The sequence below is a fragment of the Ylistrum balloti genome, unplaced genomic scaffold (assembly GCF_031769215.1).
Source record: "Ylistrum balloti isolate Yb309-2 unplaced genomic scaffold, AGI_CSIRO_Ybal_v1 Utg371144, whole genome shotgun sequence".
NCBI lineage: Eukaryota > Metazoa > Mollusca > Bivalvia > Pectinida > Pectinidae > Ylistrum > Ylistrum balloti.
In genome coordinates, this window is record NW_026782627.1 from 54,048 (window position 1) to 78,503 (window position 24,456).

General features: G+C 35.7%; 2 protein-coding genes across 4 annotated transcripts in view; both read right to left on the bottom strand.

Moving 5' to 3' along the window:
* Positions 1-1,315: 1,315 nt before the first annotated feature.
* Positions 1,316-5,373, bottom strand: LOC132561087 (L-threonine 3-dehydrogenase-like). The gene is made up of 5 exons (XM_060225813.1): positions 4,903-5,373; positions 4,404-4,554; positions 2,896-2,992; positions 2,289-2,457; positions 1,316-2,057 (listed from the first exon to the last, which is right to left on the bottom strand). The coding sequence occupies exons 1-5, from the start codon at positions 5,345-5,347 to the stop codon at positions 1,855-1,857; spliced, it is 1,065 nt and encodes a 354-aa protein (XP_060081796.1). The 5' UTR covers positions 5,348-5,373; the 3' UTR covers positions 1,316-1,854.
* A 4,898-nt stretch (positions 5,374-10,271) lies between these two features.
* The window catches only part of LOC132561085 (protein FAM13A-like), a 54,678-nt gene continuing 40,493 nt past the window's right edge, over positions 10,272-24,456 (bottom strand). For 2 of the 3 annotated variants that reach the window (XM_060225811.1, XM_060225810.1), the window contains exons 20-30: positions 23,966-24,027; positions 23,008-23,066; positions 22,401-22,482; positions 21,622-21,797; positions 21,033-21,116; positions 20,808-20,891; positions 19,137-19,220; positions 18,073-18,320; positions 17,672-17,773; positions 16,216-16,270; positions 10,272-15,886 (exon numbers count right to left, since the gene is read on the bottom strand). In XM_060225811.1, the coding sequence (XP_060081794.1) occupies positions 15,818-15,886; positions 16,216-16,270; positions 17,672-17,773; positions 18,073-18,320; positions 19,137-19,220; positions 20,808-20,891; positions 21,033-21,116; positions 21,622-21,797; positions 22,401-22,482; positions 23,008-23,066; positions 23,966-24,027 (1,105 nt within the window). In that variant the 3' untranslated portion in view covers positions 10,272-15,817. The remainder of the gene's footprint in view (positions 15,887-16,215; positions 16,271-17,671; positions 17,774-18,072; positions 18,321-19,136; positions 19,221-20,807; positions 20,892-21,032; positions 21,117-21,621; positions 21,798-22,400; positions 22,483-23,007; positions 23,067-23,965; positions 24,028-24,456) is intronic. The other variant, XM_060225812.1, reaches the window with a different exon arrangement.

Sequence of the window (24,456 nt, forward strand, 5' to 3'; positions counted from 1 at the left end):
AAACTTTTACCCAATATTTCATCATAGCAATTTTACGTTGTACATGTAACGAATACACCCTAGTTTCAAAATATACCATTCAACTATTGACCGTTTTCTTTACTTTCAATAAATCTTTGAGAAAAAGGAGATGAACTTTTTCAATTTGTGGCGATGCACTATGACCCCACACTTCACACCCATAATTCAGTATACAAACGACATATGTATCAAATAAAGAGATTAGAGTTGTAGTATTAAGGGTAAAATCTTTAATTTTTCGTTTCAAGTAGTAATATGCGTTCCTTCCTTCCTTCTTTGGAACAGATGGACAACTACGAAACGAATTTGAATTTTAAAGGAAATCATTTACATGTAATGTTGATTACAGAGTTTTTTCTGAGAGTGTGTCATAGACATGTAGCGGGAAATAATCCACATCCGGCAAAACACCTATAATGTGTGGCTGTTTCCGATAATTCACGTTTAACTATTCTAGTTCTGAATGCTTGTTTGAAGATATCCTCAATATATATGTGTCTTTAGTACACACTTTCCTGGACGGCTGGGTTATAATGTTAGTACCAAACATTATTTATACAGGTCATTTTTCATAATTATAACAGAGACATATGTCTCTGATTATAACGATACTTTTTCTATGCATTCTGGTCAATTAGATTACCATAATATCCAGCCTGGCAGAGATGAATGGTGCTGTCTGTTAGAATAAGTCTAAATTTCATATATCAGCTGTCATCGATGAAGATGGAAATCTTTTCTTGTTTACATTTTCCTTCGTTTCATCGATTTTGAGTCTGAATTAAACTTACGAAGACGTCCATTTTTTCCCTGGTTATCTACATAGTCTGAATTTACGATACTGCATCCGATCATAGCACGTTAATTCATCTTCAGTCATCCGGTAATCATAATGTAAATAATCCTTCTGTCTGTGCTGCAGTCAGTAAATTTGTTTATTCTCATTACAAGTCACAAATACTGAGAACAACAAAATCTTATTAAAACAAAAGTAATTCGGAACGTAATCTGAGGCCAAGATATTTATAAAGAAAAGCAAATTTTACTGAGTGGTATAAATCTTTAAGAACAAGAGAAGAATGAAGTCAAAACTGTACAATAGCACGAATAGATTGTAAATTAGTGTATATCAGTGGTAAACCAGGGACCACGATCTGTTTGAAACCGATCTGAACAATCTAAATTCAATGAATAACACTTCTCCGACAGGAATCAAGATCCAAACACCTTCATACGAACTCTAATGGAATTGTATGAAGGCTTAATTTCAGAAACATAATCATATACACCCAAATATGATTAGCATTGGTTTATTTACACAAGGATCAACAGATAGGAATTACAATTGGTTTCACATAACATAAATATATAGCTAAATAGGATAATCTGTACGGTTCATAACCGGCTAAATGGCAGTTAGTATACTTACAGCGAGTGTACAGTAAATACCCTGATAAAATCCCTGCATACATTAAGTTCGGACTACGTGTAAATAAGTGTAATTACTTATCACAAGACCCATTCCTATAACAATATCAAGTAAGTAAATGCATTGGTTACTGATTAAATACCTTAGATTTATTACATAAACTTATATATAATATTCCGAAGCCATTTTTATGATAGAATATTGAATTTATATCCATTGCATAAATAATTATCATATTATACGAATAATTTGAAACGATCCTTATTTGGACATCAGCAAATTTTAACCAATTGGATACAATTATTTTCTTTTCTCCAGGAGTCTGACATACAGATCCCGATTTCAAAGACGACGTGCTTGTAATGTTGAGGTAAAGTGAAGAACAACTCGGAAATATCCGTATACTACTGAGAAGGGTAAAGTACTATCTTGCACGCTTGACCGGCCATAAGTACTTTGAATGCGTCTTCAAACTGCGTCATTGGGAAGCGATGTGTGACGACTTGGTCTACGTCAACCTTACCGTCTCCCACCAGAGCCTCGGTTTCGCGCCAAGTATGGTATATCCGACGACCGTGTACTGTCTTCAAAGTCATCGCCTTGAATACTGTATAAAAGTGAAAATGGAAATGCTGAAAAGCACCAAATAGAGGCTGCCATCGATTTGGCAAACTCAGCGTATAAGCTGATTTCATACACCACAACCTTTTTTCTTATCTATGAGCAATTGTTGAGAACCTTACCGTAAAAGAATATATATTATTTCACCAGCTTTTAAAGAGTATCGTTATATTTTGTCAATGCTCTAAATGGACGTCCTTTAATGTCAGATACCAACCCACGTCTTGCAGTACATTTTCCACGTGTAGAGGCTGTTTAGGAAGCCCGACGAGCACCAGCTGTCCTCCTTTCCTCAGCATAGGGAAGGTAGCATTTACCATAACAGCAGCACCACTGCATTCACAGATACGTCCCATACCGACACCTCCAGTGAACGATTTAATAAACTGAAGGTGGACAAAAATAGATACACCACATTGTTTGATGTACGTATACATGAATTAATGTGTTTCGGAAGTGTTTCTAACAGGAATGTTGCAAAATTACATGAAATAGAAACAAACGATCCTAAAAGAGCACGTGTTGCTTGCATCACGTGGTTTCGTGAACAATTAAATCACGTTTCAGTTCTTGTGAAAAGTTTCCTACGTAAGTGACACCGATCTGATCCGCCATATTTTCATGGTCCTCACCATTATCAGATGGTACCGACTAAATGTTGCTGTAATTGAAGGCTTCTTTACGATGACTTTAATTTTATCATTCTGTTTTATGCTCAGTAATTAAGCTAATTTTACTTGAAACTCGCACGTGCAACTTGGAGCAAATGCATTATTTTAAGTATTTCCAAGGCTTCAAGTCACATATGCATGAACATGCCTCACCTCCTTTAGGTTGCATTCCTTGGTGTTGACAGTTACATCTGCGCCCATTTCTTTAGCAAACTTGAGTTTCTCTTCGTCAATGTCTGCTGCAATTATTCTGAAGTAAAAACAAGGACTTCCCAATAATTGTTGACAAATGTACAAACTCCCACATTACAAACTTGTTAACTTCCATAAGGACACCTCTGAGTATCAAATTAAATACGGACATTTCAACACGATATTTCAAGCATGGTTGACAACACGATGACGGGTCTAAACTCAGTAATGACTCCGTGTTGTCTTTATTTACGCCATCTTTACAAAGTATTAAATACGTTCAGTCACGTACAAAATAATAACAAGCCAGACAAGCGAGGGGTAAAGAATGTACGTAAGGTAAAGTCGAGTTAGATATAGTCTATAGATTCAATCATTTGAGATTTCGCAATGTTATTCTCTGCAGATTCTTCCATAAAGTCTTGTTTAGAGTTCACAACCATGTAAGCATATAGCTGTTATTTCCTGAAATTGAAAGATAATCAGTATCATCATAACAAAAGGAATATTTATGATATAGAGAAATTCTGTTCATGAGTGAAACAAAAGGAATATTTATGATATAGAGAAATTCTGTTCATGAGTGAAACAAAAGGAATATTTATGATATAGAGAAATTCTGTTCATGAGTGAAACAAAAGGAATATTTATGATATAGAGAAATTCTGTTCATGAGTGAAACAAAAGGAATATTTATGGTATAGAGAAATTCTGTTCATGAGTGAAACAAAAGGAATATTTATGGTATAGAGAAATTCTGTTCATGAGTGAAACAAAAGGAATATTTATGGTATAGAGAAATTCTGTTCATGAGTGAAACAAAAGGAATATTTATGGTATAGAGAAATTCTGTTCATGAGTGAAACAAAAGGAATATTTATGGTATAGAGAAATTCTGTTCATGAGTGAAACAAAAGGAATATTTATGATATAGAGAAATTCTGTTCATGAGTGAAACAAAAGGAATATTTATGGTATAGAGAAATTCTGTTCATGAGTGAAACAAAAGGAATATTTATGGTATAGAGAAATTCTGTTCAAGAGTGATAAAAATGAAAGTGAAAGTATTAACAATCAGCTTCATTAAATTTTGTGGTAAACTCTTAAAGTGTTGGTACATTTACACGTCACTATTAAAGACTGTTTCGTCTGCTTTTCAACGTCAGCAGACTTTGCGCTCTCAGAGTAGTAGTGTGTAATGCGTGCGTGTTTGTGCACGGTTATTTCGTGTCGCTTACTCGTTTATCTACCATGCAGCTCACTTTTTCATTACGAATGGTGTCGTGTGTTTATCCGTTTTGAGAAAGTCGCTTACATTTCTCGGCTTTCATACAATGTACTTGTCATGATGACCTGTGCGGACTCGTCTTGTTGCAATGATTTCAGTTGGTATTTATATTTCTCAGCATCTTAATAATTTTGTGAACGATGTTGCAGTGTTGTTTTATGTGACGGTATTTCGTATATACCTTTTGGCACCCATAGATATGGCGACTTTCTGTGCGAGGATACCCACGGCCCCACAGCCAATAACTAATACATCTTCGCCCTTACAATCCAGCCGTTCGACCGCGTTGTGGGCGACACCAAGAGGCTCCAACATTGCGATCTGGTCAGGTGCTGTAACAGGTAACGGTCAAAACCATTAATGACAAAACTGGATACTGTGTAAACGGAAAATATTACACTGAAACTCTTACACATAATAATCTTTAAACTTCACTTTCGTATTTAGTAATTGACTAGACATATAGCTGTTACTTTTCCACAACAAAAATAACGCTACATTTTAGCGTCATGTAGCGATGAAGTTCAAATGCTCTTTTTATGTAACGGAGATCAAAATTCAGCATTGGTTGAAATAATGTTAAATTATTTCACATTGTATACTATGTGAATGGCACGCAAACTTAAAACAAAATGTCATCTACTTGTATAGAAAATCAATTGAAATAAAGACAAACTTACTCAGAGATCGCGAGAGTACATACAAAAACTTGGCAGGAACTATTGTGTACTCGGAACATCCCCCATACGGGGTTTGTCTTCCGTGTCCAAACTGGCCCATGTTGAGACATATTTCGCGGGTGTCATGCGTGCACTGGTAGCACGCGCCACAGAAGTAATGGTTCTCGACCCCGACTTTGCTGCCGACTGGTATGTTAGCGTCTGGTCCACACTTGACTACCGTACCTGCGCACTCGTGACCGGGCGTAAACGGTATGGTTGCTATGACTTTGGCCACATCGTTCCACGTGTACATGTTGATGTCGGAGCCGCACACCGATACTGCATCCACCTTGATCAATACCTCGTCCCCTGTCGGCTCGGGGACGGGTACATCCTGTAGATCAAATGATACCGCCTCCTTTGTCTTCACAAGAGCTTTCATCGTGGAAGGAATGGTAGCCATCTTGTTCGCTCGCTGTTATCCGTAAGAGCGTTATCTACGGAAGGGTATGGAACGCCATAACTGTGAAATCTTGTCATATCGTTACGTTAGCATTATTCTGTTGAATAGGCGAAAACATTATGTATGTTAGGCAACTACAAAGGGTTACAAAATATAGTTAATGGCATTATAATAACAAATATCGATCTGCACGGGACAAGCCAGAAAAGACATATAAAAGGTGTGGTACAGCTAAGAGATGATATTGAAATCTATTCGCTACATGTCTCATCTATTTGACTCGTGATGTAAAGGTTGTCCAGACTACATCGGTTACGTTACTCTATTGTCATGTCGTTAATCAATATTTATTACCAGTACAAGTGCTTTATTAATGCTGAAACGAAATCAGCAGAGAGTGGCATAAATTAGCGTATGGCACAGAGTTAAATTCGTGTTCAACTTGTACCAAGTACATGTATAAATAACGATATTTTAAAAACGGAATCGACCAATATCAATAGAGAACTGTTGAAAAGTAAGGACGAGTCTCAGTATGGTCAAGATAAAAGGAAACTAGATATATTTAAAATACTTCAGCAGTTGATTCAAATATCTTGCCTTTACTTTTCAGAAAATACCATAGAAACAATCAGATATTATCAAACGAAAAACGAATGAATTATCGATGATAACAGACAAAGGAATCCGCCTATGGCTCTCCGTAGAAGGATCGGTCTCCTGTGACTATTTATCGGCGTCCCGGTCAGATATGTGTCACACAAAGACATTCGGACAGGAAGTAGCATGCAATGTCTGCCATACGCTATAACTGATATCCTGATCATTAAACACAATAGGGGGAACACGCGCCTTACAACGGATAGACCATAGAAAAAGCGGCAAACAGTGTTGATTCGCTTTAAGTTGCAAATTGTTTCAACTGTTTTTTTAATGTTAAAGTGCAACGGGCTACAGACATACCCACTGGAGCAAAACATTCATTTTTGCTGACGGGTGTTATCTTCAGCCTTCATTTATTGAAACTTAATCTTAAATATCACTTAAGATGTATTATTGTCGATGGATAAAAGACTTGTGACTTTGTCCTTCTGAATGCAGAATCAAAAGCTTGATAATCAAGCGCATGGCAGACGCGTCTAGATAAACCGCTTATGTCGATTTCGGTCACTCGAAAAGGTGTGTATCATATGGTTAATGACATCGATTTTACAAATATGTATTTCTATTTCTAGATAGCAACGCTCCTTCCTTTGCAACCCACTGTGCCCTCTGTAATTGTTGCCGTTTATTTGAAATTTAATGGACTTATTCCTATATCAAGACTTCTGTGATAAACGTTGTCTGTTGACGAAAATAGGACATACAGCATACATTATTAATTTTGACGTGTTCGATAACATAACTATTGGTTCCGGTCTTTCTCAATTTCTCCTTTGGGGGAAATGACATTGTTTGAACTTTGGTTTTTAAAGCGGGTATCGTTGATCAGAACACGTGAGCGTAGTCCCCTTGTTCTGATGTCGAGTGCCCTTCATCTTTTTTGTTCACTTTAGGTTCATCTTTTCAATTTGAAATTGGTTTTGCATACACATTAGTATAGATGTTGTAGCAAGTCTAGTGAACTGATTTTTCTTTGTTTACTATACAATGTAACACTGCAAGCCACTTCCTGTCCATATTGATAGGACAGCATACATTAATAGTCATTTCAACATGTATATTGTACCCAGTAACAATTACAATAAAAGATATAGATATCACAGAAATACATCGTTATATCACTACTACAATCATCTATTAGAAAATCATATATTCGTTTCAGTTTCATAGGAATTATGATTTTTTAGACTTTTCTTGACTCATTTCATCACCCCCGAATGAACTTGAATTCCTATAAGATCCCCTATTGCGTTTTTATGTCATCGTTGTTCGTACCTCATCGTGCGGATTTTGATGAAGCTCAGTCTGCAGAATTATATTAATAAGGTCTCGAATGAGTTTGGGACCAGTTCGATCGTTATTGGCAGAGCGATGACCCTTTGCAGGTTTAAGAGTCCGGATCGGAAGTTAAGTCGAGATTAGTCTGGTGACCGTATAGACACATGGGCTTCCGTCTTCCTTCGTTCTATCCTGTTGCTGATGCTACAAAGTTGTAGGGGGACAAACGACGTATGAGCAACAGAACAGGATAGAACCACCGAGAAATTAGCATCTGAAATCGTATGGAAGATGCCCTGTTATTACAAAACAGATATGTAAATCGTTGAAATATATAGCCAAGGGCATTTAAAATGTAACCTACCAACACGAGAATACATCTAAATAGAGGCAGGTAGGATGTTTACCATAGACCAGGCACTGTAAATGTACGCCAACAGTTGTATGAAAGGGGCTTTGGTTTTATCTCGATTTTTACGAAAGTGAAAATAGAGCTACTCAACAAAAACACTTCTATGGTCTTATCCTTGTATGGACTACGACGGTTAATAACGAGACCAGAAAAAACTGACAATATGAAGTTAGATATATCAAACATTTATCTGCAAACAATTATGAGACAATTTCTATTCATAGATATTAATTAACCTCTGTAAGGAACGGTATTCTGATATAACTAGGTTCGACACTTCTTTTGGCACTTCTCGTTCAATGTCCAATCAAGGAATCGAACCCAGGTCCCCTTTTCTTCTTTAACGTTATTTCTGTGACGCCTGTAAAGGAGAGGAAATATATGACCTGTTCTGTCCTGCTTTTTGAGGCAAATAATGTGGAACTGACAGCAGACTAATTGGGTTATCTCGAAATATCAGAAAAAATTGAGAAACCAAAAATGATATACTGCTATGGCCTGCATCACAATCGCAAGACTACTAACCGTTGTTTGGGTATTGTCACCGTGCGAAATATAGACACAATGCCTCCTATATAAACCAGTTAACTAGGAAGAAATATCGATACCTGCGTTAAATACAGTGAGTCACCGTTGTATTTGCTATCTATAGAGGCCTGTCTGCGGTAACTCGACAAAGAGTGACATTTAGCGAGCGACTTTCAATATCGAAAGAATGTTGTCAATATCATAAAAAGGAACAATACGCACCACATTTGAATGATTGCTTCAGCTGTAAGGCAAAAGCTATCACGCTACGACGAGTTTACCGGAAGTACAATAGTGTCATATAATACCCGGCCAGGAAAATCGGACATATCCATCGTTATATTTCGTCTTATTCAACTTTGCAAGACAGCCTTACATAATAAAATGTTTTTTTTATTTTATTTACATTTACATCTCAAACATTTGACCTCAAATGGACCCCAATCCAATTCATTCAAACCAACTTCAAAAACTAACAAGCTTATAACAAGCTCATGGATCTCCGCTGATGGACCATGTTCTTAAAAGAGAAATATGACTTCTGCTCCAAACGAATAACGGAAACAGGTATATAATGGTACCGTTTAGCAATCTGGGGCCCACCGTGGGCCAAAAAGGTCACAACAGTATGGACTTCCTTTAACCAGACCTAATAATAGATCAGAAATGTGAAATCAGTATTTCAACTACCGAGAAAAACAAAATATACACAAACGCCGACCAGCTAAAAAACAAAGTTACAGAACATCAGAATAAATGCTACGAACCCAGACATATTAGGAAACACAGAGATAAAAGTAAAGTCTAGAATGCAGAATATGGGAACCCAAACTGTAAATGGAGGGTAGGGAACTTCTGTTTCTTATCAACTCGGAACTGAAAACAGACAAAATAAAAATTGGAAACATCGTGCCAGGAAACCCTTTTTGGTAGAAATAGGTACATGTATAAACAAAACCACAAAAGTCCAAGCAGGCCTTATATAAAGACTCTGGAACTGTTGAGGACAACAATAAGTTACAAGATCTGATGGAAGAAACAGCTGTGAACGACTATGTCGTGTGCTGTTCCAAGGACACGCCCATCAGCATATGTTCAGCTTCCACAGAAACATTAACTGTCACGGGTTCATCATGACCTCTGATCTTCACTTGGGATTACATAAGCCAACGATTTATCTGCCCGAGATATCGCGACACATGGTAAAAACACGCCATACAGTAGGGCTGTAAATCATGCATATTTAGTGATGAATTTGTAGTAAAAATTACCACGTCATAACGAAAAAGACTATTTCATAAAGTGACACAGTGTCTGTACCAACTAGGTAGTGGTTTACCATAATGAATCACAAACGACCCCCATCTACTGTGTCCATTAATAGCCCGTTTGCCAGTTTCGACAAGTCAACTGATTTTATCTTCAGGTAAACATGATTTTAATAAGTACCTAAAGGACGGTCGAAATTCATATTGTTTACTTTACACGAGGAGGTGCACATCTATGGAAGCCGTTATGTGTAAATAAATGAATATAATTCGTTTTGTCTTAAGAGTTTTTATGGTATTCATGACATTGCTATATCCTAACTAAAATGACAGCTGATTCTCCACTGACCACTGTCCTTGAAAACCGTTTTTCGCGCATATCTGTCTTAACATAATTTTCTATACGTCACTGTCCTTGACAATAGTTTTCCACTCGCCCGTGTCCATGACAACTGGTTCTCCACATTCCCTGTAAATGACACGCTCAGTTCTCCACTCACCCCGGTCATTGACAGCAATTTCCCCAGTCACCCTTGTCAATGACATCCAGTTCCCTGCTCACCCCTGTCAATGACATCCAGTTCCCCAGTCACCCCTGTCAATGACCTCCAGTTCCCCAGTCACCCCTGTATGTATGTATGCCTCAATAAGGTAGCATACATCCTTATGGTAGATGTTAGGCTCACATACTTCCCAATCTATGTCATAGATGATGTCAATTCATTACATTGTCATTTTCCACAGAGTGACTAGAAACTAAAAACAACAAATATGAAATGTTTCAGAAAAGGCTTTTTATTAAGCTTTCATCTGTAAATCAACAATGTTGGACTCTCCCTTATAGTCAAAGAGAAGACATTATCATCGGACATACACATATTTAACAATTGTATCAGAGCTGCAACATAACAGGCAGCAAGTCTACTAAGTAGTCTACAGCACTTCCTGGCAAATAACTATACAAAAAATAAGCTATCTGGTATCTATCTATGAACTAGTGGTGAAACTATGGACGCAAATAAAATGTTCTAACAAGAGAGGTACAAGTTGTGTTCATTCAAACAATCTATCCATTCATTCACGACTGGGAATGTTCTCCCTACAGTATCACCATGGAGACAGGTTAGTAGCAGTGTAACACACTTGTATGAATACAACACACTATGTGTAAGAAGTATTTAGGAATATATTAACTAAAACATAATCGTATTTGTTCATCTGTGTTGTCACATAATATCAAAGTGACCAACACCTGACCATAACAATGATGTCATGTAAATCAGACAACTTATTGGCCACACTAGTAAGATCTTGCCAAAATGACCACTAAATCTATTTACCAGTTTTACTTACCAAAGATAAACAAAAGTCTGATAAACTGACTAATCATTCTGTCCATCACACCTCAGGTATGATAATCCTAGGTTTACCAAAACCCTAATTTAGTGGTTAATTTGGCCATTTGATACACAGGTGTATTGACCTGATATCATTGAATTAATGTCTGGTCAGTCAGAAACAGAAAACTTGAAAACTTGTGACGAAAAGCAAGCTACACATAACATGATGAAAAATAGTAAATCTAGTCACAGTATTAAACATGTTGTGTTTATAGTATCACATTTAATTGGTAGCAGATCTATTTAACAAAGGTGGCATGACATAATAAGTTGAGCACAATGTGGCATTCACTTGGTGCTAGGTAACAATGTGTCCTTACTTGTAATAGTTTATAGCATCATTTGTGTGGCTTTAACTGAGCATGGTCAATATTTAATATGGCTACTGGGGTAGCATATCAGCTAATGTTGGGAATTACATTACAGCTGGTGTAGGAGGATTACACTACAGATATAACAGCTGTGTAGGAAGATTACACTACAGGTATAACAGCTGTATAGGAGGATTACACTACAGGTAGAACAGCTGGTGTAGGAAGATTACACTACAGGTATAACAGCTGTATAGGAGGATTACACTACAGATATAACAGCTGTGTAGGAAGATTACACTACAGGTATAACAGCTGGTGTAGGAGGATTACACTACAGGTAGAACAGCTGGTGTAGGAGGATAACACTACAGATATAACAGCTGTGTAGGAAGATTACACTACAGGTATAACAGCTGTGTAGGAAGATTACACTACAGGTATAACAGCTGGTGTAGGAGGATTACACTACAGGTAGAACAGCTGGTGTAGGAGGATAACACTACAGATATAACAGCTGTGTAGGAAGATTACACTACAGGTATAACAGCTGGTGTAGGAGGATTACACTACAGATATAACAGCTGTGTAGGAAGATTACACTACAGGTAGAACAGCTGGTGTAGGAGGATAACACTACAGATATAACAGCTGTGTAGGAGGATTACACTACAGATATAACAGCTGGTGTAGGAGGATTACACTACAGGTATAACAGCTGTGTAGGAAGATTACACTACAGGTATAACAGCTGGTGTAGGAGGATTACACTACAGGTAGAACAGCTGTATAGGAGGATTACACTACAGATGTAATAGCTGGTGTAGGAAAATTACACTACAGGTATAACAGCTGGTGTAGGAGGATTACACTACAGGTATAACAGCTGGTGTATGAGGATTACACTACAGGTATAACAGCTGGTGTATGAGGATTACACTACAGGTATAACAGCTGGTGTAGGATGATTACATTACAGGTATAACAGCTGTATAGGAGGATTACACTACAGGTATAACAGCTGTGTAGAATTACACTACAGGTAGAACAGCTGGTGTAGGAGGATTACACTACAGGTATAACAGCTGTATAGGAGGATTACACTACAGATGTAACAGCTGTATATGAGGATTACACTACAGGTATAACAGCTGTGTAGGAGGATTACACTACAGGTAGAACAGCTGGTGTAGGAGGATTACACTACAGGTATAACAGCTGTATAGGAGGATTACACTACAGATGTAACAGCTGTATATGAGGATTACACTACAGGTATAACAGCTGTATAGGAGGATTACACTACAGATGTAACAGCTGTATATGAAGATTACACTACAGGTATAACAGCTGTGTAGGAGGATTACACTACAGGTAGAACAGCTGGTGTAGGAGGATAACACTACATGTATAACAGCTGGTGTAGGAGGATTACACTACAGGTATAACAGCTGTGTAGGAGGATAACACTACAGGTATAACAGCTGGTGTAGGAGGCTAACACTACAGATATAACAGCTGGTGTAGGAGGATTACACTACAGATATAATAGCTGTGTAGGAGGATAACACTTCAGGTATAACAACTGGTGTAGGAGGATTACACTACAGGTATAACAGATGGTGTAGGAGGATAACACTACAGGTATAACAGCTGGTGTAGGAGGATAACACTACAGGTATAACAGCTGGTGTAGGAGGATAACACTACAGGTATAACAGCTGGTGTAGGAGGATTACACTACAGGTATAATAGCTGTGTAGGAGGATAACACTTCAGGTATAACAACTGGTGTAGGAGGATTACACTACAGGTATAACAGCTGGTGTAGGAGGATAACACTACAGGTATAACAGCTGGTGTAGGAGGCTAACACTACAGGTATAACAGCTGTGTAGGAGGATTACACTACATGTATAACAGCTGGTGTAGTAGGATTACACTACAGGTATAACAGCTGGTGTAGGATGATTACACTACAGATATAACAGCTGGTGTAGGAGGATTACACTACAGGTATAACAGCTGTGTAGGAGGATAACATTAGAGATATTACACTGGATTAACGAAGATTACGCAACAAATAATATATCTGGATTTCGGAGGATTAGACTACACACTGTGACTGATTCACAAGTAGCAAATACAGTATATGAGCTCCTTGAAGTGCAGCACTGTATTACAAAGGCTATTTAATACTGTGATTTGACATTACTGATAACATGTAACATTTACATATAATTAGTTGTCAGCTTGTCTCCTTATCTCTCAAGAATTAATCCAATAAACCCTTTTGTTTGAGATCAATAAATCACAATGATACATAGTAGATACACACAGATATAGATACATGAATGCATATCATAGCCATGTATTGGTATACATGCTGTAAAGGTTTCTGTGACATTACAAATTTCCATTGGTTAAACAAATGCTTGAATCATAAAGTAAATGCATGTTTTGCACAAAAAAACCAACAATACTTACAGTAGTTTTCCTATACCCTAGAAATGTTTACCTTACCAAGAAACACAAAGAAAGTCACCAGTCTCATGACAGGAACACCATAAATCCTGTTGGCCTTGAACATAGACCTGGACAAGATGTACATGCCAATCTTACAGACATTCATATATACTCTGATCAAATCTGCTCTGAAATAGGACAGGTTTTACTACAACACTGGTTAGGTACCTACTGGCACTGCAAAAATAATGGATTTCAAAAGAACATGATGTTACATGTCATCCTGACATAAAGCTGTATATCAATATAGGAAATTGGTTCTTCTTCAGTACAACATACAAAAAGATTGCTTTTGGTAAGGGTTGTTAAAGAGGTAACCTTCTTTAGAAATAAGACAATTTGTACATATCTAACTGAATTTCTGCTTACAAGAATTATCAGTCAAAAAGGTCACTTGTGCATGTACACAGGGTAACAGCTGATCAATCATATTCAGGTTCCATACTACAACTGATTAAGAATATTTTAGGTAAATACTGTACTTTTTGTGAGCCCTATTGCTAGTAACATTTAAATAAATAAACAAAAAAGACAAAAACTTATAAATGGATAACTGGATACAAGTATATATAAATGTAAAATGTGTAATGTGTATACAGGTTGGCAGGGTGATTTTGAAAGTCAACATAACTGAGGCAGAATCATTAATTGATGAAATGGCAAATCAAAGAGGCTTGACTAAGGACTAATAGTTACTGTGTATCTATCATGGACGATGTGGACCTCTGTCCACGTTCTCCTTGGCATTGCCTCCCCATTCTGCTGCCTACTGAATATAACTTAAGGGAAAATATTCTGCAATTCTACCAAAACTCAGCTGCATAACATGGTAATCATCTGGTCCGGTTTTATAAGGCAGACAATCTCTGTTTAACATTTACCTGGTCAGCAGACAGGGATGTTTCTGAAGTGGCTTTTTCGCATGTTGGCATCAGTATTTTGGTAGAAGTTACAAAAGAAGATCCTTTAAGTGATCACAGCCATGTAAGCTTGTTACATATATTACAATCTTTCACAACTCTTTCTCTTTCGACAACCTTACACCAAATACTTCAAAGTTAAAAACATCATCATGAAAATATACATACAGCACACATTCACTTTACATATTCGTAACTTGCACAATGCATCGCTCAATGTCAACTGGTGTTTTGTACAATCACAGTAGTGTCATACTCTTTCACTGGAATAAATAAAAATGTTTCATCTCCTTACAACTCCAACTGAGAGTACACTGGTATATACATATATTTTATGCCCTTAAGACAGTTCAAGATGTCACAATTATATATGGCAGCAAATCAATTTGAAATCATGCAAAAATCACACCAGGGTAAGCACGACACATACATTTTTGGTAAAAACAAGTGTTTCCTTGCTTTTTCTGTAGATGACTTCTACATCAATTTATAAACAACATTATTGTTTTTATATCAAAAACATCTACATGATTCTTTTTATGTAAAATTGTGAAGTCTGAAATCAGATTCTTTTTTATCAACAATACAATTCACAGTGACAGATATTTTCTCAACTGCAAATTAAAGGTTTTGCTGGGGTTTTTTTTTTTAACAATTAAACTAACAGAACAATGACAAATTTTAATTTCACAATCAAAGTTCTGCCTGCCAGATACATCATTTGCTGCTGCACACATTTTGGTAGACTAAAGTTTGCAGACCAAGGAACAAGATGCTGCTTTAATAAGAAAATGAAGCACAATGAAATGTAATTGCTCTTAAGTCTGGTCAACAAAAACATGTCCTTATCCACAATATATAATCCACATCCAATTAAATTGGACATCATATGACCCTTCGTCTTCTACAAAGTAAATAATCCACCAGGTAAACAGTATTCAATTTTGAACCCCTGGAAACCACACACAGATCAGAGTATTGTTTTTACGCTGTTGCACACTAAGCAGAGTAGTACCACCATATGCATGGTCTTCACAGAGAAGATGGCACCAGTCAAAAGCAGCAATTTTTTCAGGCTGGTACTAGTCCAGAAACAGCTGTGCCAAGAATGTGGAAAATGCTTTATAATGGATATCACAAGAACAGGGGAGAAAACTTCGAAAACTACTCATCTGATGACTGCTGATATTTCGATATCAATGCTTCTAATAGCTTTAATCTGGCCTTTGTTTGCTGAAAATACAAATAACACATTAAATTAAAAATGTCCAAAACCTGCATGAAAGGATATATATCTGTTTAAAAATTCTATGTCACTATCAATAGGCTTTTGTATATCAATACTTTTCATCAATTTTTTCTATAAGTATTAACATCATATAACAATTCTACATATGAATAGCTGGAAATTAACAACTTTGCTCAAAAAGATTATTTGTTTTGTGAAGAAAAATGTTACATTGTTAGTGCTCATATTCCAATAGCTAATAAAAGGGAAAAAAATGACCAAATCTGTACAAAATCAGAAAATTTCTATGTGATGCCTAGGGGTTAAATCTTACCTTATAACCTTGATATTCTGACTGTAGGGGAAGTCTGTCCTCTCTCTGGACTTTTCTGCAAAAGGCAAAATAATCTTATTGGTATGACTATGATATTAACCCAATATGTCATTCCACAATAGTCACATGTCACAGTACTATTAAATGTATCTGATGATATCATACAGTAAATATTGGGTTTCAAAAATGAATGATGGGCAGTGACAGATCATGCCGCCAAGTTTCGGAAACCATGCAAGAGTAATTATCATATAGTAGTTGAGTAAAGTTCTAAAGACGTGAGGGACATAAATCAATCACACCTCCAGATGCTTTGCACAGAATTTGAGCATTTCAAAACAAGCACAATGAAGGAAAGAAAATGCTTGTCACTATGAAGATTGAAATCAGGGCCATTATCCTACCAGTTCAACACAGTACTAATGTATGTAGTCATCATGGAATCATGCATGCAGAGTACACCACCACATGACACATGACTTACTCTAAGCTAGAGAAACTTCTTGTTGTGTTATCTTTGACATTTTAAGGAAACAAACAAAGCTGACCTAAGTGACGATAAGTTTTGTATACTGTGTTTTCCTGATTAGGAGCCACAACTTTTTGTTTTGCCTTGTGAGTTATGCATTTGGCTTTTATACCGATGTGACTTATATGCGAATGAAAAAAAAATCGGTTGGATGTGAAAAAAAAAAATTGCAGTGTACCAGTAAGAGAGTACCTGCCAACCATGGGTTTACGATGTAGAATTGTCACTTGCAATTGTATACAGGATAATTCAAAGATTGCAATTGAAATATGAATCACATTAATGTCTTCTTGACTTTGGGGTTACTTCAAAAAGGCATGACAGAAGATTACAATAGCCTATTGCACCCTGGGATTGATAGGTCATCATGTTATAGGTCAAATTCTAGAAAAACCACCATGCTTGTTTATGATTAAATGGCTTCATGTAAATTACAGGAAGAAGTAATATGGAATTTTGTCAGCATGCAAGGGCCTTTCTTAATATTTAACAGTATAGTAAACTGTACGTAACATCAGGCTGTGTGTGGACATTCTTTGAAGGCCCCAAGCCAAACAAGTTTGTATTTGCTATTTTATGTATTTTGAATTATCAGAATATTTTCAAATATACATCAATGAAATAAAGGATTATTTGTACTTCATTCATTGGCAAACTTCATCAAAATGTTTCACTGACGATCTTGATAAATTGCCTTCTGTTTGTTGTCTGTTATATCAACAAATTTAATCAACATTAAGATTACCACATCATAAGGAATGATACAGCTTATATTCCCGTGCTGCTAATATGTTGATCAAATCGAAAAAAAGATTGGCTCTGTGGTTTATATACCTGTGTGAAATATAACCTGGAAAATACAGCACTTATCCTACCGTGGTCTAATGATTAAACATTTATAATATTGTAATAAAAACATTCATATACCTATCATGTTTCTTTAAAAATTCCTCTTCAAAGTTCCTGAGTAATCGTCTTAAATGTTTTTTCTCCCCTCGGGATCTAAGCAATTCATCTTGAAGTTCTGGGCTACAATCAATATATATAAAATTACTTAATAAAATGGCAGTTATTAAATTTTCAGCAACAAACAGTAATTAACAAAGGTGTTCATCTAAAATAATGCCAAGGTGAATAGATAGGGTGAGTCAACTAACATAAAATTATTTTATTTCATGAAGAAACTACAACCAGAAAATGAAGAATTAATGAACAAATTTCCTCACAAGTTAACTACGATAAATAATTTTAAAGGATTCTACTGAAAAAACAAAATGTTACCAAAAAAAGACTAAATAATCGAAATCTATAAAGCTTTATCGACTTACACAGACATTTCATGGAGGTTTGATTCTGCACTTTTAGAAATGATATCTTCATCTGAGAGGTCAAGTTTTCGTTTCACTTTTGGTGAATGGCCATTTCTTTTCTCATTCGCTTTATTTGTTGATCGTAATGGGTCCTTTAAGATGGAGAAATCTCGAGTGACGGCAAAGTCCATGGTACCTAGTACTGCTAGACCTCCACCTTCCTCCTCCTCCTCTGTGTCTGCCGTCGGTACATGGATAGGGTTTATCTACAGGTAACAGCACAAGTTTAGAAATTCTTTTGATGTTGCAGTACTGTAACACATTTACACCTTCTTATTTCATATGTTCAGCTTACAATACTGTAGCAAATCAGACTAAAATGTACATTCATGTCAGGACATAAATACATTTATCGACATTTAAATTGTTCCATCTGTGATGATTTTTGATAATTCTGCTACTTTTGTTCTCAGCAAATGTTAATGCAATGCTTGCCTGCTGGATTGACAAGGGCTATCAGACATGGGTTATGCTCCCCAAATGGGACAACATTTAAATATAGAAAATAACAAAGGTTAAAAAAAAAGACTTATGATTCTTCTTCACTGCCCTCCTTCTCGTTGAGATCTATCTAACTATGAAGTTTCATGCTGATACCTCTTTTAGTTTTTGTGTAATTCTCCAGTCAAAAATGCTCCAAAAAAGTATGAAAAATAACAAAGGGCAATAACTCCTTAACCATGATTCTATACATGTGTAGTAAAAGTCACCAGAAAAGTCAAATTCCATTAACATACAAGTATTGAGGAAGTTTTCATGCAGAGAGAACAATTAAATAACAGAAGGACAAACAATTCCATGTTAGTAATAAACCCCTATACATTTCTGATTTTGTTCTTTAAAAAAAAAGTAAAACAAAAAAATGAATCCTTGTTTGTAATGTGATATAAACTTCTTTAGTATTCTATCACTTTGATTAAAACTAACAATTTGATAAAAGTTGGAAATAATACTGATTCCTTAAAGAGTTAGTTTTAAAATGCAAAGTAAGTCAAGCTCATTTGAACAGAAACATAACTTACAAACTTGGAAGAGCGGGCATCAGCAGGGTGAAGTTCAAATGGTTGGTCCTCTGGAACTGTTTGCAGCTCACCTTTATCTCGTGGCTACAAACAAAATGATTCAAACACCATGCTCACAAATACATGACATGCTAGGCTCCCCAATCACCCTAGCTTTAGTTTAAAATGAATAATGATATAGTTTTATATGGAATTATATGCTACTAATGTGTTTAATTTTCAGACATCAATTTAAAGATATAACTTCTGGATACTGTATCATTTCTTAGAATCTTATCATACAGGAAATCACAGTTTAAAACATTTCATTTACCATGCAGTAACAATGTGCAAACCAAGACATATCCACCATTCTTTTACAATCAAGGAAAAGGAAATGCAGGCTCAAGATGGTTTGTTTTAAAAATTCATAATACATGTTTAACCAGGAGAGATGCTGCAACAATGTATCCACACCATACTAATCATTACATTTATAAGGTAGCACAAAGTACCATACTGGTACATTATAAAACATCCTGATATTTGATGAAATTATACCTTAACTAGACTCAAAGAAATCAGATCAAAACTTTTATGGCAATAACTGAGTATGGTACTCATCATGGAATAAACAAATGGTGGTGATAACTTCTCACAACTTACAAAGAAATCCCATCAAAACTTTAAGACATTTTTTTCTTTACAAAGAATGTTTAGTTTCCTTTCTATATGTAAAGATATGCTGGTGTAAAAAATGATCATCTTCGGGACCATGCAAGCCTCAACAAGGGGCAGTGCTTATTTCTTTGTGGAAATTGAAGTTTCACAAAGATATCACAGTATTCTGTCAGAGAAACATACATTGTAAATAATTATGGACTTACTTGTAATACAGATTAAAGCTATAAACTCAATTCTGAACACTGGATAACAAAATGAATACAATCTGAAAGGTACACATGAGTGGATGGAAACACAGAGATGCCAACCTGTGGTGATTGAAAAACGAAGTCTTTCCCAAGCACCAAATTTTGAAAATCATATTCACAGAAAAGCATTCTCCTGGCTTAAATTTGGCAATATTTCTATAATTACAGAGTGTATCTTGCAAAACAAATACCTTAATAAAGTCCTGGGCAATGTTTGAATGCAAATAAATGAACAACAAATCATGAAATTAGTACCACAAATTGTGCAGAACACATGGTGTCCACTAATCTCTGATGTCAAGATAGACATTTTTCTGTGTATTCCTTTTTGAAACTTTGCAGATGATGTGTTTCAATTTCTTGTTCAGCAGCCCAGTTGATGTGCAGTCCTTGTTTGAGGCCATCTTGGCACAATTGTACACTCGTGTTCATCAACGTGGTAATTAAACGATTGATAACCCTCATACTTTATTATTGCACCCTAGCATACAATCTGAGAGTGAACAAAACCAGAACTGGTGTTAGGAGAATTTACACACAGTGTCAACCCAATTTCTACACAAACGAAAAAAAAAAAAAAATTGAAAAATGACCGAGATATCTTTTAGAATAATCAGAGAATTAAACAAAAAATTGGAGGCGCGGATTTTGACACTGAAAATGGAGGCACTCCTCCCAAAGCGGAATGGTTGGCATCTCTTGAAACATCGAGCAAGCAAAAAAACACATGGTTACCTGTCAGTTTACAAGTAATACTTACTGAAGATGGTTTTGAGAGCAGTCGTTTTATGGTCCTGTACCTATCATATAGTGGTCTCATGAGATCTTTATCATCTTTGGTTCGCTGTTAGAAAATGAAAACAAATTTTCAGAAATGTTCTTGTACATTTATCTTTACACAGAAAACTGCTGATTGATAAATAAGAATGAAATCATCTGCAAAAGCTTTAAAATATTGATCATTTTATGAAGTTAACAAACTTACCGGTCGACCATGAATACTTTCAAAGTGTAACAAAGCTTTCTGCACAGACAGCTTTTCATCCTGTACTTGTTCTCTGTTCATAATCTACAACAGATATATTCTTATTTTATTCAGTTATAATGAAGCTGTTGGCAATTCCTCGCTGAAATCAACTTGTAATCATCCTGTCCTCTGATAACCATTACATATCACTCTGTTGTACTGGCATGAATATTGAAAGTAAACAAACTTGTGATGTGACTGGAAAAATAGGAGGCTAAAGTGAGTGAAGCCTGCTGTAATGCTACTGTAATGTTGGTCTATATTTCATACAGTGATATAGCCTCCACTGTATAACTGGCTCATTTAGCCATGCACGAATTTCACCATGTCGTGCCAAAATCAGACTGTGTAATTCTAGTACATATGTTGTTATTAAAGAGAAGAAACTAAAATTATATAATGTCACTTTTTTTTTCAATTAGAATATGCCAGTTCAACACTCTTCAGGCAAAAGTCAAGACTACGACAGTGAAAATTCGATAATGGCATCAAAAACCTATCAAAAACCTATTATATATATCATGTTCATGTTGGTCAGTCTATTTACATTGACATCCTCCGGCCGCTGAACCTCCTTGCGTTTTTCTTGAAGCCTCTGTAAAATGGTCATCAGTGTCTGCTCCATAGTTGGTGGAAGATCTGGGGGTTCCCCTCTCTCACCACTTGATGAGGTACCACTCCCGTGTCGACTTCTACTGCCCATCTCGGCCTCCTCCTTCAGCTCTGACAAATAGAACGAAGATGGTTTTGATAAAGAAATCTGAAATATGTCAGATTGTTATCAACATTATAACATTACAGATGTATTAAGTAAACAATCTATCAGTCAGATTGTTATCAACATTATAACATTACAGATGTATTAAGTAAACAATCTATCAGTTTGAAAATATGTTTTTAAACATGGCTAGGTATAATTATCACAATCACGGCATAGATGAAGGCTAGCATTAAGATGTGCTATTTTCTGACCAACTTGTAAAAAAAATCCACAAAGACAAGAATTATCTTGACAGGCAAACAACTGAAACTTGTCCTTTACATAGGGAAAAATAATTTACTTTACAGATCTAGAGGTATAGAAAAATTCAGCAAAAGGTTGAATTTCTTTATTTCACATCTGATTATTTTTCCTGTACCACAAACTATCTAACAATTCATTCATCCAATGATGGTTCTGTAAATAAATAACATCATATAGATTTTCAGTACAAGGATCAAATACTACATTTCTGAATCACATTTCTGAAGAACATTAAACAATATATCCCTCGTCCTAGCTAGTCCTCTATAGAAGTACAGCACTACTATACAAATGTTCCCTACTTTTGATCTCTTTCTTGGCCTTTGTGATGTCACTCATCCACCTCTTCACATCAGGTTTGTTGGTTTTGTCTACATGGGATGGCTGGAAAATGAACAATTATTTACATTTTCCTAGTTTTTACACTTACATGCAGTATCTATTTGAATTCGCCTTATTAATTCAGTAGGGAATATTTAGATATTCTATACATTCTAAATGTAAAGACGTAGTTTTTGTTTAAACCAATTATTACACTTCTTAATGTAATGTTTTAGCTAAATGAATATGGAGATACCACCTCCAAATGAAGGACATTTCAAACGGTACTCACAAAACACAAGGACAAGTACACAGCTTAAAGCAGGGATTTGTTTTTTATAATGAATCACATTTTGACGGGTTCAGAGGAGATTTCTAACTGAAATAATCAATCTATGCACAACTTAAGCAATTATGATGTTTTGCATGAAGGTCTCACAGATACATGAAAGGTGTGGATGATATATCTGTCCATCAAATTCAACAAAAAAAAAAAAAGAAAAAAAGAGGCAGTTTAATCATCAATGTGAGATTTTATGGTCTTTATAAATAGTGTTAGGTTTCAGGTGTTACACCCATTCACTATACCTTGAAGCCATTCTCTATTTCAAAGTTTTCTTCAAAAAGCCGAATTTTCTTCTTCAGACCTGGAAAAAATACACAAAAATTCATTACAAATGAACAGTGGAACAGGTTATTTATGTCTATATAAATGTAATATATCAGACCTTAACATCATCCACATATCAAATCCCATAAACTGCTGAAGTCTTGAGTATACAGTAGTACTGAATAAAGCTCAACTGTGACTATTAGCAATTCCTTTTGTCCTTGAATTTCCTTCGTTTAAGACACCTCATACTTAATAACGTAGAATTTTTCTTGCTGTGTCTTAATTCTCCTACCCACCTATCATATAGCTATTCCTTCTACCCACTTTTGTAATACTATATAAAATGTAGAAATAAAGGTTTCTCAACATCCATGAACAGTTATCATCTTTAATGTGATCTAAATATAATGAACATATTTTGACCACTAAGTAGCCCTCATCAGGATGACTTTTACAACTTTCACTCAATGAAGTACAATTTTTCGTTACAGTTGTTAGGTAAACATGAGACATTATGGATACATAACATTGTGACATCATAATTATCCTATGACTATTGGGATTAACCATGGTATTCTACAATCAGTGCCAGTGTATTTTTAAATGCTTGGTTTAGATACACAACGATGGTTTATTACCTTTCAATAATGTACCATTAGGAAGTCATCATAGAAAATGTAACAAAAGTATCATGTGGGTAGTTATCAAGTCCATCAAAGCAAAGTTGAATGGTCCTAGTATCCAGTGTTGGACTTACAATTGAGGAAATTACCTTCTTGTACACAGCAGTATGTTTACAGTATGATAGGCAAGTGGGTTTGTTTTCTGGGATGCTGTTCATATAAGCTGTTAAACTATATAAACTAAATGTTTAGAAATTTTTTAATGTATATATGTATAACTTTTTCTGACATAACTTCCCCTGATACTGACCTTGAATTTTCTTGGTGTACAGTCGAAGTTTAACGGCATATTCATCATCTGCACTGCCAGTACTGAAACAGAATATTGACTTCAAATTTGTGCAAATTTCAAATTTCATTTTGTAACATGAAATGCCACTTTAAGGGAAACACATTTCAGAGTATGTCTCACAAGACTGTTTTGATATCAACTGTATGGACTAAATATGGTAAGATTTCACTATAACTTCTGAAATAGACATAATCATTTTATTGTTTGCATAGCTGTACATTTAAGTACAAATTAGTACAGTCAAATTAGTGGAGGAATAAATGGTTTTATACAAGCTTATACTCCTATACTGTATGAAATATTATTCCATACAGACACTTGGTTTGTTCATATCTGGGGCTTACCAAATGACTGGCTTGGTAGCCACTAGCCCATTTGATGAAAGCTATATTAGCATGGTGATCCAGCATAAGCAAGTAAATCACCATGATATTGCAAATGTTGGTTTG

What these genes read in the sequence shown, in the direction of transcription:
- LOC132561087 (XM_060225813.1), bottom strand. Translation starts at nt 5,347, where the DNA reads ATGGCTACCATTCCTTCCACGATGAAAGCTCTTGTGAAGACAAAGGAG. An exon ending in TGTACTCTCGCGATCTCTGA is followed by an intron (nt 4,555 to 4,902) that starts GTAAGTTTGTCT and finishes TACCTGTTACAG; the next exon opens with CACCTGACCAGATCGCAATG. An exon ending in AAATGTACTGCAAGACGTGG is followed by an intron (nt 2,058 to 2,288) that starts GTTGGTATCTGA and finishes ACTTTTATACAG; the next exon opens with TATTCAAGGCGATGACTTTG.